At 38.2% G+C, this 13548-nt stretch overlaps 1 protein-coding gene across 2 annotated transcripts in view; it reads right to left on the bottom strand.

Annotated features, from left to right (window-relative positions):
- Positions 1-13548, bottom strand: part of LOC139138847 (uncharacterized protein YfbL-like) — a 52490-nt gene that overhangs the window by 14168 nt on the left and 24774 nt on the right. For both annotated transcript variants that reach the window (XM_070707403.1, XM_070707404.1), the window contains exon 2: positions 12451-12683. In XM_070707403.1, coding sequence (XP_070563504.1) covers positions 12451-12683 — 233 coding nt within the window. The remainder of the gene's footprint in view (positions 1-12450; positions 12684-13548) is intronic.

Genomic DNA, 13548 nt, shown 5'->3' with positions numbered 1-13548 from the left:
ACTATTTTCTTACAGCACAGTGACGATCACCATTATTTTTCAACTTCACTGGCGATGACTCATCCAAGTTTTTTTTTTTTTAAGCAACCACTCACGTTTAACTTTGTTAACGGTCATGTAGGTTCAAATCTCCAGGGAGGAACATACACACCGCTGCAGTCAAAACGCGTACAGAGCATCTTTCCGGTATAAATTGAGTTCCCCGCCCCGTAATCGATATCAGTGGCGCTTGAAGGGAAATGGCTGTTACTTTTGATAACATTGTCATTATTATTATTCTACAAAACAACTGCTTTTTATAATTCTTATCTCTGAAATATTTTTAAAATTGTATTAGCATTATCATATCGCACGCACAACGCATAGTTCACCAGATGTGCGGCGTGATTGTCGAAAGCGGAGTTCGAGTGTGCACACAAATTCTCGTCATCAACAATAACGTTGGAAATTCAACTAGCGTTCGCAGGCTTCTGACACATGAATCATTGAGGCATTTTGGCGTGATTTTTTGGAATTTCATAAAATACAGTCGCTTCATTCTACAGAAGGAACAAATATATTATCGAAAACGCGCCAAAAGTTGCTGCTACGGAGCAATGGCAGCTCACCCACAGAGAAGCAGTGGTTCCAGTGATGAATTCGACTCTCATTAGGGCAGGTATACATCATGCCTGCCAATTTGGCCAATACAAGCCAATTTTGGATCTGTCTTGCCATTATATCATCTAGCATGCCATCAATGTTGGTGTCAATGTTTATTACAAGCTGTGGAGCAACGCTCAAACTTTCGCCGGTACATCCATTTGCTAAAACCTTTCCTGATGTAATCACTTAAACATATCCCCGGGAGTCCGAGTAAAGGTCACTGTCGGTGCTTCGATTTAGCTGAGAAGAAACGATGATGCGTCAGTAAATTGAATGAGTGTAAGCTCTACATGTGACGTCATCCCTAATGATTCCATTTATGGTAACGTCATTAATGATTTTCCGTGCGACTGCGTCTATACTCAAATACCTGTACACAATATACAGTGAATTATTATCCCTAGTCTGAGTTGTGATGCCCGGGCACAAAAATAACTCTAAATAATGTGCGAGACCCAGCCAATTGTTTGCCGCGACCAAATTTATTTGCATATGACACAACAACCATCACCACATTGACAATTGAACGGTGCCAGTGTATCTATTATCTGCAATAAATCGCTGAATCGAAACAAATTATTTTCAACATATTATATTAGTTTTGTAATAATTTGGCAAATACCCATACAGGATAAACATTATCTACCAATCAATCAATGAAAAAAACAATCATCAATAAATTTATCTATCTATCTATATCTACCTATCTATCTACCTGTCTGTCTGTCTGTCTGTCTGTCTGTCTGTCTCAGTATGCCTTATGTCTCTCCCCGGCTGTTTATCTCTGTCTGTCTGGCAAGTTGGCTTGCTGGCCTTCTTCGTATCCGTCTCTGACAGGCTGTCCGTCTCCTCCCTCACTCCCTCTCTCCCATGCGCTCTCTCTCTCTCTCTCTCTCTCTCTCTCTCTCTCTCTCTCTCTCTCTCTCTCTCTCTCTCTCTCTCTCTCTCACACACACACACACTCACACACACTCACACACTCTCACACACACACACACATTAAATTGCAGTAGGTTTAAAATAGCAATGTTTGTATCTGCAAAACAGGCAATGGAAATCCAGTGACATTCGACTTGATCAACTTTATCCTCAGTTCTTGCCTCGCTTTGATTTTTTCTTGTCAAAATGACGTATTGAGTTGACAACTTTAATTTCAATTAACGTGGTCGATAGAGTCATTCAATTCTAGACACGAATGAGTGTGCCAACTGAATCATCAAAGGTTGCACTGTTTTAAGGAAGAATGCATACCACAACAAACTATAACTAGAAAATCTGTGATTAATTCCGGCAAACATCGTGATGATGAAAACACGAGCTCTGACTGGTTATTTTTTGTTCTATCAGTGTCTCTCTGAACCATTTGAATGGATTCTTGAATGACTTATTTGAAACGTGGGCATATCTGATTACAAGCGGTGTCTATACCGTGAATAGCGTGTTATTTTTGCGTGTGTATACAGTGTGTAGGACTGAGAGACAATTCTTTCCATTCACAGCTAGTCACAGCGCTTTTCATTCACTTCCGACTGGCACATTTGTCGAGATAGCTTTTATCCCGGCAATACTGCCAGCATAATTTTACATTTTACAAGACCATCTTACAATAAATAAGTATGGAACAGCAGACGTTTGTGCAGATATTACGTACCTATAATTACAAACAGCCACAATCAAGCATTTACCCCCCCCCCCCCTCGCCCCCGCTTTTATTCAGGAGGCAAACAGCCGCAAACGACTCTGACTGTCATACCAAGTCCCTGAGGCACGTCTGCAATATTAAGGTATGGGGTACATGACCTCCGACCCGGCTATTCTACACTGACTAATGTAGAGATTTATTGACTGCGATTTCATGACTTGTGCGGCATTAGGGACGGACCATTAGATCTTGGGAGGGGGGGTGGTCAAAAACAGAAAAAAAAAATTTCAGAGCAGAAAGTTACTATATAGGAAAAAAAAAATCTTCAAACTAGTTTGCAAAATAAAAAAAATATAAATAAGAAGACAAAGGCGTAAAAAAAAAAATCTGCAAAAGTCTTTAAAATTTTGAATTTGTTTTAGATTTTACGACAGAAAGCAATTTTCTGTATTTTTTAGTACATCCTCCCGGCACATTTTTAATTTTAATTTATACATTTAGAGTGACTGTATCCCTTATACTGGAAGTTGTGATTAACTTATCTTTTCAGGACTTTTGTATTCTGGTCACTTGAAAATTATGAAATTATAGAACCTGTTTTCTACTTGTTTCCTGCGTACAAACCAAGCAGGTACACTAGGTAAAATATTGAAACTATGGTATGGTTGTCAAGACAGAAAGTTGTATTTGCCTTTTAAGATCAAGGTACACAGATGCAGGCCACATCAGTTTCATTTTTTTCACAGCATTTTATTGCAATGATGAATGCAAGAATGGGTGAACAAGTAGAAACATGTCAATAATGATAAAACAACATATCAAGTCAATATGTATTATTTTGCTTTTAAAAAGGCATTTTCAATTCTTTTTTTATCAAAAAACAGCCTCAAAAACAACAGCAACACATGTTTTAACATTCAACAATACACTACGTAGAATGCCATCTATCCAACAAATCCCAACACAAAAACACACAAAAGGGGTTGAACTTTGAAAGTTTCTCGATAGCAAATACTAAATAAATCTGCATGAATAATCGTTTTTGTGTAGCAAATTTCAAAGAAATTGGACAAGCCCTTTTAGACCATGGGCCAGTATAGGTGAAACCTCCCCCCCTCTGGGGAATTTTGCAGACAATGTTTTTCTGAAAGCCTATCATGTAAGAAGTAAAATTCTGTTTGTTTGCCATCTGGGCAGTGGGGCGTTTAGAAGTTATAGGCTTTTAAAGTTAGGTGGGTAGGTACACAAGAAAACCCGCAAAATGCGATATCTAACAAGGGTAGGGGTAGGGTTGCCCTGCCAAATGCTCTTTGCATGCACTTGTACCGCAGGAAACTATGGTGTATGTGGTATCAATCGAAAGCTTATGAAACGTTCTATCATATTATTACTAATTTACATACATATCGCCGGATATTACGTAACAATGACGTCATTTCAAAAATACCGCCAGAAAATTGTATTTTAAACGCGGTACATGTTTATTGGTTATATCACACACCTTAAAGGTATACAGTCATCTATTCAAAGCTGTTCTAAAGCTACTATACATACTTGCCATTCAGCCAATCAGTGATTTTTACTGGGGTGGCCAAGAAAAACGATTGCGCCCTCTAATGTTCTTTTTAACTGTGTGCGCCCGTACGAAAGGAATATGAAAATTTTAGGTGACTGTATACCTTTGAGGGTCAACCTTGTCAAGTTCAATGCAAGTAATAATGTAAACTGTGATAAACTCATTGTAATGAGATTTATGTCATGATGACACAATTCCAATAAAAACTTTATAAATGATATTTGAGATGTAGACATATAATCATTCGACGTTGTAAGTGAAGTATGCTGATGCTCAGTGATTTTCAATTTTCAAAACAACAGTAGAAAGAAAGGGATAGAATAATGAAACAGTGGACATGTACATGGGTAATATGTCCTGACAAGTTCAAACATCACCTTCATCATCACTGTCCTCATAAATTATATCAACCATGTTGTCTGGTATTTCAACATCATCCTCATCTTCATTTCCATTAGTGCTCATGGAATCTTGCAAGTCTTCAGATTCACACGATGGAATGGACTGACTTAATATATCTACTAATGCTTGGGGTAGAATATCACCTTTTGTCCATTCATATGTTAATATGCCACTCTCATCCTGTCTCCATCCGTGTTCTGAAGGACTCGGAATATCGGGATAGTGAACATGGGAATGGTTCCATATCAGTGCTTGATAATTTGCCCTATATATGTGCATCTGTAGAGAACTCTTGCATGGTGGCAATAGACTAAGATCGATGCCATCAAAACTTGTTAATAGGTTTCCTGACTTTGCCTGATACTTTTGTGTGAACATATCGTAACGAAGCTTGTCAACATCAACGTACGCTCTCTTGCCATACATATAGCAAACAAACTTTTCTAACTCTTTGATGGTTTTCTCACACACATCTCTTTGTTTTCCAAGGTTTGCAAATGTACTCAAAAATTCAGGATATTTCTCTACTATTTTCAGTGGTCCTACTTTACCACGTCGAACAAAGGCACTCGTTGTGTCGCAACCTGTAAATGAATGTAGAGCGGGAAGTATGGAACATAACTCTGACTTCTTAGCAGAAATGATGTCTTTCACATTGAGCATCCGTCTCTTATTTCCAGTTCCTGTATCAAAGAGCACATTTTGCTCTATATTCTGCGTAAACTTAACAAGTAACACCAATACATCAGTATCAGGGGACCTACAACAATGTATGTTGATGTTGGAGATGTCGATGCAATGTGGTTACAATGGAGGATAATGCGTGTGTCAGCTTCCTCTTGTGATGAATCAAGATCGGATTCAGGTCTAACCTGCACAGTTTCTCCATTATCAGTGCTCATGTGATAACACTTTTCACCACAAACAAAATACAAGTGTCGTCCTTGGAGTTTCGGGGCATACTTTGCTTGTTGCCATTCTTTTAATAGCAGTTCCACAAGCTGTGTCTTATTCTTTTCATTAGACATAAACGATTTCCAATCTCTCGGGGCTTTAGTTTTTGGCCCTGTGATCAGGAAAGTCGACGACGTACCACGACGTCGCCTCTCAGATGTTTTTATTGATGCTGGATGGTATGAATCAGTCACAAAATCAACTCTTTGGGATTTTGGCAAAATCTGAAATGCCATCTCTGCCACATCTTCAAACGTTTCTGGAACACATGTAATTGCTTGTAACATTGCATTTCCATCGACGACATAAGCTGTTTCTTGGTATGGGGCTTTTCTGTCGGTTTGACTGTAGCTTCTAAATTATGGAGAAGCTTTGCTTTGTCAGTCTTACTGGACATCCGTCAGCCGTGGCTAGAGACCATGGCACTGGCCCAAGTGGAAATGACAATGTCATGTGAAGATCTATGTTGTGTTGGGTCGATAGTAAAACCAATTGACCAAAGATATTTCTTTCAGCTTTAAACTGAACAAGTTTGTTTTGTGAGCTCTTTATCTTTTTAGTTGCCCCGATAGCAGCAAATGTTTTCAGTTTCATGCGTTTCAGGGGATCATGAAAACTGGTTCTTTTATCAACAAGGCTTTCTTTAACAAACGTATCCCTTGCTTCTCTCCCAAGACTACATGCTTGCAATAGATCATGGGTTACATCTGGCGGAGCTGGAACACCAGATGATAGACAATACAACTCATCCCTATTTTCTACTGCAAATGGATTCATAAAATTCTCAAAAGCTGCAACATTCTCTGCACATCGACCTCACTGCTCTTTATTTGAGTGGGTCTCAGTTGCTTGTGTACTGAATCGTCAGTACATATCATATCAGCCATGATCAAAGTTGCTTCAACATACTTGGCTCTTGAGTGGCGGGTGACACACCACCTGTGGTATGCAGCATAGTTCCTACTGAAACCAATGATCCCTCCATGTGATTTGGCATGTCGATTGACAGTCTGTTCAATCGTGATATCTACCGCATTTCTGGATAAAGGAACACTAGATCGCGAGACACTGAATCCATTTCTCCTGAGAAGATCTTCAGCGCCTGGATGTGTCTGTGGCAGATTCATTAGAGTAATCAAATATACAGGAATGTATCGTGAATAATTGTGGTGATCATATGCAAAGAAAAGTGCACATAGTTCGTGCAAAGTATGAATGTGCAAATCAAGATTGTTTTCCTTTGTTGCCCTGATGCATGAGATGATTAGCCACACTATGTCAATATAGCTCATCCAGAATTCTGCTGTCTTTCCCAGGTACCGCACCTAACATCATCTTTAAACCCTGCAATACTGATCATAAAGCTGTTGGAAATTTTCACTAGCCATCACTTTCTGCATATTCTCAGAATTTGTAATTGGGAAAGTTGATGAAGGGCTGCCTTATCTTCTGCGTTGAGCCCCCTAATTCCCTCTACTTTGTCCAAAAATACTCCAAATAGAAGCCTTTCTAATGCTTCTAAAGCAATCTTGTGAACACGTAACGCACGATTGTAATGTTTTCCAGACATAACTCTCTGGATAGAACCACTGGCACACACACCTGCCTCGATCAGAATATCCTCAAGACCACTACCTTTCATGCGCTTACCAAGAGCGGAAAACACTGAACATAAGGTATGAAATACCCCCATTCGGACAATTACATTACTGAATTTTGGGTTTTGCCACACAATATGGTATGCTTTTTTTGCCACAGCCAAATCAAATGTCACAATAGTAAACTCCTGTCCAACACTTTCAGTTGCTTTCTGGGACACTTCGATAACATGCTGTACTGTAGCATTTTCAGTGATGGGAAATTTAACAGGAGCCATATACTCAACCTTAGAGTGTGTATTCTGTGTTTCTGGCATAGTTTCGTTAGTTGTCACAGATAGCCATCCAGCCCACGAAGGAACAGTGGGTGTTTCATTGAAAGGAGATTTCCTACAATATATCCAAATGAAATTAGACAAGCCAATTCTAACTAAATTTTCCGGTCTTGTCGGGACAATTGTGGTAACACTTAAGCAAGGTTCTGATTTTTCTTTCATAAAACAAGGTGGAAGCCCCGCTGGTACTTGAACACGCATAGACCTTTCACGAGATCGACTTGTATTTGATTGAGGGAAGGTTTGTTCTAGTGTGCCATCAACTTCCTGGATGGCAATACCATGGGCAGTGTGAGTAGTACCAGAGCCTGACGGGGTTTCTTCGTTTAAGTCAAAGTTGTCCCAGCAGAAATGCAAAACTGCATTATTGTTTGTGGAAATGCCGGAAGGTAGAAATGAATAGTTAGCTGTGATGCTGTTGCTCATTGCAGTTTCCAGTTCTAGAGTGTGTGAATAAGACTGACAATGTCCAAAACGGTTTAGCATTGTAATTATCTCAGCACTACCAGTGAGATGACGGATAGTCATGGCAAGTAGGATGTGTTTTGGCATTTCCCATTGGCCATTAGTCACAGCATAGCAAATATCTTGAGAACAAGAACCAACAAATCTCTCCGCCTTTGCAGACAGGGATTCTCGTGGCTTCCCAGAAACAACATGAGAGAGAAAATCACAAAGCAAGACCGGTGATTTTCTTTCCTGTGATAATAACCAAGGATGGTCGGTGGCCAAGGCATGTCTTCTATGCCTTATACGCACTTATTATTTGGCGTCTCAATATCATGGCCACCTCTTCTATTCTTCGTTCCACAGATGATGCAAGTTCAAATGCTATTTCTACTGCTTGGCCAGTAGCAACACTAACTGAGTATACCAATTCGGCACGGTATGACGGTTGCCAAATGCAATTTTGTTTCCAAAGTGTCTTTTTATTTTGTCTTTGAGTTTATCAGTTTTGTAGTTTTCATTATACAGTTTTGGACTATTCTGCAACATAAACAGTAAGTATCTTTCCCGCAACATGGTCATACGCTCAACTTTCTGAAGAAATATTATATTTTCTTCAATATAGCTGCAAATATACGCAAATGCATTTTTATGTGCCTCAAACATGTCAGCAGACTCATCTTTTCTACCGGTAGCCTGATATTTGCTAATCTCCCTAGTGTAGTTTCGTCGGCAATAGTTGTGATAATGTGCTTCACGGGCAATTAAATCTATGCCCCGAATTCGACACAGTAAATTTCATCACCCTTTTGTTCTGCAGCTGCCTTGATGGACTCTTCTGCAGTTTTTGTGACACATTTAACAAGTAAATGTCGTGTACCTTTCACCTTTAGGAATTTATTATTGCAGAACAAACACCTATCACATGGTAAGAGTAGAGATTTTGAATTTGGTTTTATTTGAGCTCGCCGCCTTCTCTTTGAACTGCTTGCTTCGTCCTCTATGTCACCTGTACATTTTCTCTTCAACCGTTTATGTTTGTAAAGTTCTGGTAACACCAACGGTGGCTACCATGAATCGTGGTGTTGAACTGTTCGGGTATATTCTGGATGTTTCATCCAGTCGCACAGCAGGATCAGCACTGCTTTGTCTCAGTTTGGAAATTTCTTGTATCTTTGAAAAACTTTTGTTATACAGGGGATTCACCTTGGTGTCTGTCGTGTTTCTATCAAAATGAATTATACAAATCTTCCGTACTGGTAAAGATTTTGATCGCGATCTTTTTCTTTTCCCCTTTGCTGTCATATGAAGGGGTGTTTCCTTTCGAGACATGTTTGTCCGTGCTGGTATGTGAAAAATGTGAAAAAATTAATGACTTTTAGCCAACTAACGATTAACACATAAAGATATGAAAGAAGAGTTAAAATCTTGGATAAAGACAACAGCTCACTGCAAAAATATTCATATATGGTAAATATAAACGTGCTTAGAGCTGAAAAAACGATATGAGCTCAAGCACTATCGTTATTAAAAACGGAACAAGTTTTTGTTCACTCAAACTGGATAATACTAGATAGCTGATGAAAATTATGAAAGCTCTAGTGCATGTATAGAACCTTAAAGCAGGTCTATCACCTTGTAACAAAAATCTCTCTGGTAGTATTAAAAGCTGTCAGAGTCTCACTGGATAACACGTGCAACACCCTTGCGCCTTAGGGTTCTTTATTTTACGTGCTACTGTGAATACACAATCTGATATTTATTGTAGAATTCAGGTTCATATGTCAAAGTTGAAGCTGCATCAATCAAAATATGATACGGGTGATCAGGAGAAAACAATATCACACTTCAATGCTCAGTATATTTCATAAACATGTTCAGAAGTTAACCCAGTTAAGAAGTCAAACGTAGCGGCCAAACTTTTGATGAAATGTAAAAATATACTAAGTTATATACCTTGGCTGAAATAATTTACAAATTAAAAGGATAGTAATGGTAAATCAAGATGCAACTTTTCCTATACTGGAAAGTTATGTATTGGTGTAACTGTAACCCAAACTAAAGTGTTTTATCAGAAAATTAAGTGAATGACTTGCCTACCACAATCAACACTTACTGTGACAACGTTATAAAATCCTACAGCTGAAAACTTACTTAAATCGAAACTTAAACGCAGCTGCATAAACGCAGTGTAAAAGTGATCAAAACGCCTGCCTGATATCAATGATTTTGGAATTTAAATTATTGGTTTGAGATATTTGTCACAAATGACATCAGCTGGATGTATCAACTCATGCAGTGTACATTATCACATGTATTGAACTTGACAAAATTCACCCTTAAGGTGCGTGGTATAAGCAATAAACATACTCTCTATACCGACGTCTAAGATACCATTTTCCTGGCGGTATTTTTGAAATGACGTCATTGTTACGTAATATCCGGCGATATGTATGTAAATTAGTGATAATATGATAGACCGTTTCATAAGCTTTCGATTGATACCACATACACCATAGTTGCTTGCGGTACAAGTGCATGCAAAGAGCATTTGGCAGGGCAACCCTACCCCTACCCTTGTTAGATATCGCATTTTGCGGGTTTTCTTGTGTACCTACCCACCTAACTTTAAAAGCCTATAACTTCTAAACGCCCCACTGCCCAGATGGCAAACAAACAGAATTTTACTTCTTACATGATAGGCTTTCAGAAAAACATTGTCTGCAAAATTCCCCAGAGGGGGAGGTTTCACCTATACTGGCCCATGGTCTATTTCAGAGAATACAGATTTTTTGACCATGAATGGCATAAATTGCCCTAAAAAGATAAATATTGAAATTTCAACACATCTATACACATCCAATCAATTTGGACATGCTGCTACAGAGAATAGATGTTTTGATCAAAAAAGGGCAACAATTGCTCTGAAAACACAAATATGCAAATTTAACTATATTATTTAGCTTCTTTTAGCTTCTCAGCTTGTCAAAATCAATTGTAAATCATGAGATATGCATGATGTTTGGTGGGGTGTATGTAGCCATTTCACCACGCAGTAGAAAGGGAAGCCAGGAAACCAAAATAGTCAATTTTCAAAACTATAGGAAGCTACTGAGGAGAGAGAAGACCATGTTTCAGAGGAAGATGTGTAATCCGAAAAAAATGCTCCCAAAGTGCCACCAAATAACACCATTTTTATGTCTATTTTTCAAAAGCTCCAACAGCAGGAGGGGGACACCCCCCTCCTGACCTCCCCCGCAAAAATACTCCCCAAGTGCCACCAATAAACACCATTTTAATCTCTATTTTTCAAAAGCTCCAACGGCAGGAGGGGGACACCCCTCCTGACCTCCCCCTTCAAAAATACTCCCCAAGTGCCACCAAATAACACCATTGTAATCTCTATTTTTCAAAAGCTCCAACAGCAGCAGGGGGACACCCCTCTCCTGACCTCCCCCCCCCCCCCGTGACCGCTTGCGTGGCCACTTGTGGTGCTTGGCACCACATCTTTGCCCTCTTTATCTTCAGACAGCGACGAACTTAAAAAAAAATTATAAATCTGAAAATTTACTCTGAAAAAAAAAATTTGCACAGCTAATCTCAATTGGAAAAAAAAATTTCAGAAATTTACAATATTAAAAAATTTTTTCACAATTTCATTGTGACCACCCCCCTCCCAAGGTCTAATGGTCCATCCCTTAACAAGGGCAACATAAGTTTATCTTGACGGTTATTGTGACAGAATACTGCCGCAGTCGAGGTAACGTACACGAGGAAAACGGTAATGCAATTGGAAGATCCTTTACATATGGTCGCATATAAATAAACATAAACACAAATCAGTCAATAAAAAATATAGGTATAAAATTTCTAAATAATCTGGCATTTGCCTACATTGATGCCTGACAGAAATTCAACATTTAGGGTCAACGGGGAAAAATATAGTTCCTCGGATACAACACAATAACACTAAGGCATTACATATAGAGGCAATGTTGACAGAAGAAATTCTTAGCATTTCCATATACTCCCAGAAGAAAGCAAAAAGCCGTAAAAATGGGCATGACAAAAGTTGCCCTTAAAATGCTAAAATCATTGCAATGCATAAGTGTATATATATATATATATATATATATATATATATATATATATATATATATATATATATATATATATATATATATATATATTATATATATATGCAGGGTTTTCTCTCGACTGCGCGATTGCGCAAATTGCGCATTTCGAGCCATTTTCTGCCCTTTAAAAGTTACTGACTGCGCGAAAATCGCGCACAAAACACAGCAAGCAAATACGCCCATATGATGGTGACTCAAACGCAGAGTGTAGTGAACTGTGAATTTGCTGTTATTTCTATTCAGAATATTCCCCGGAAAAGACAAAATATCATTCATTCAATCTGTCATTCAATTTTGGTGACGTGCTTAACGTGGAGTGGACGCATCGAAAATGTCCATGGATATTAGTGCCATTTTATGTTCATGTTTTGATAGGGTATGTTGTTTAATGTCATTAGTAAGCATTAAAAAATACTGCCCCCTCAAATATCAAGTTTGCCCCCTAATTTTGATGAATGGGACAGAAATTGCCCACTTCAGTGAACATGCAGAGAAAACACTGATATATGTATGTATGTATTTGGCGCAATTCAAAAAAAAAATGTTGAACTACATGATGTACATCTGTTACATGTGTACTTTCTTGAACTTCATGACGTACATATGTTTCACGTGTATCGTCAGTCGGCTTATTTACAAAATTAGCTCGCAAATAAACAGTGTTCGGTTCAGAATTTCCTTCCCACATATAGCGTCAAAACCGCGTACCCACCTTGATGTTTTCAGTTGCGAAGGTCTGGTTCTCAACTCGCATACCGTAGGAGACGAAGGAGTTGAAAATGAAATCTCTGGCCTTCTCCTTCGCGCCAGGACTCCTGTGGTGTCGCTCTGTGCTGAAATAGTCCACCAAATTCTTCCTCAGGTTCTCGGCAGTCTCGTTGAAAACAGGGAGTTCAGTTTCACCGCTGCTCACGGTAAACTGGGTTTGGCATTGTACATACACGTCTGCAAGACAAAAATTAGCAAGAATATCGAGACTGCGATCTTGTAATTATAGACAATGTAGATGTATGTATGTATGTATGTATGTATGTATGTATGTATGTATGTATGTATGTATGTATGTATGTATGTATGTGTGTATGTATGTATGTATGTATGTATGTATGTATGTATGTATGTATGTATGTATGTATGTATGTATGTATGTATGTATGTATGTATGTATGTATGTATGTATTTATGTATGTCACTAAAAGCTCACTAAAAACTATCATAATCACTATTCTTTGGGTGCAGGAATAACGTTAGTTGCAAATGGCGAGTCATAAATTATGTAATGTAATTTTTTTTCTTTATGGGTTTTACCTTTTTATTATGTAGTTTCTCAGACGATCATGGCTGTGTTTTCGTTTGCGAAAGTGTGGTGATTTTAAGGGCGTTAAAACAGTTGCGATATATGTTTATTTTGTTCTGTCTATTTACAGATCATAAGCAATTCAGTGATCTAAACTGGCTTCGCTGAGAAAATTTCACCAATGTCACTAGTTTCTGATCGCCCTGCAATCAGAACGTGACAGCAATGGTTCAAATATTGTACTTGTTTGTTTAACTTTTGAATTATTTTTAGTCAGCAACACTCATAAAAACTAAAACAAAATTAGGATAAATATGAAAGCGACGGTAAAACATTCATGCATTGTCCATGGGGATTTTATTACATATTAGTTTAACCAAATAATGTAGTAAAACTTATATGCGTACTCTATGATGATTTTTTTACATATTGGCTAGAACTCAATATGTTTTAAACCTTCTATGCAAAGTCTAAAGAGATTTTGTTACATATCAATTCAATATGTATTAAAAC

The sequence above is a fragment of the Ptychodera flava genome, chromosome 8, assembly GCF_041260155.1.
Source record: "Ptychodera flava strain L36383 chromosome 8, AS_Pfla_20210202, whole genome shotgun sequence".
NCBI lineage: Eukaryota > Metazoa > Hemichordata > Enteropneusta > Ptychoderidae > Ptychodera > Ptychodera flava.
This window is presented reverse-complemented; position numbering and strand designations above follow the sequence as displayed.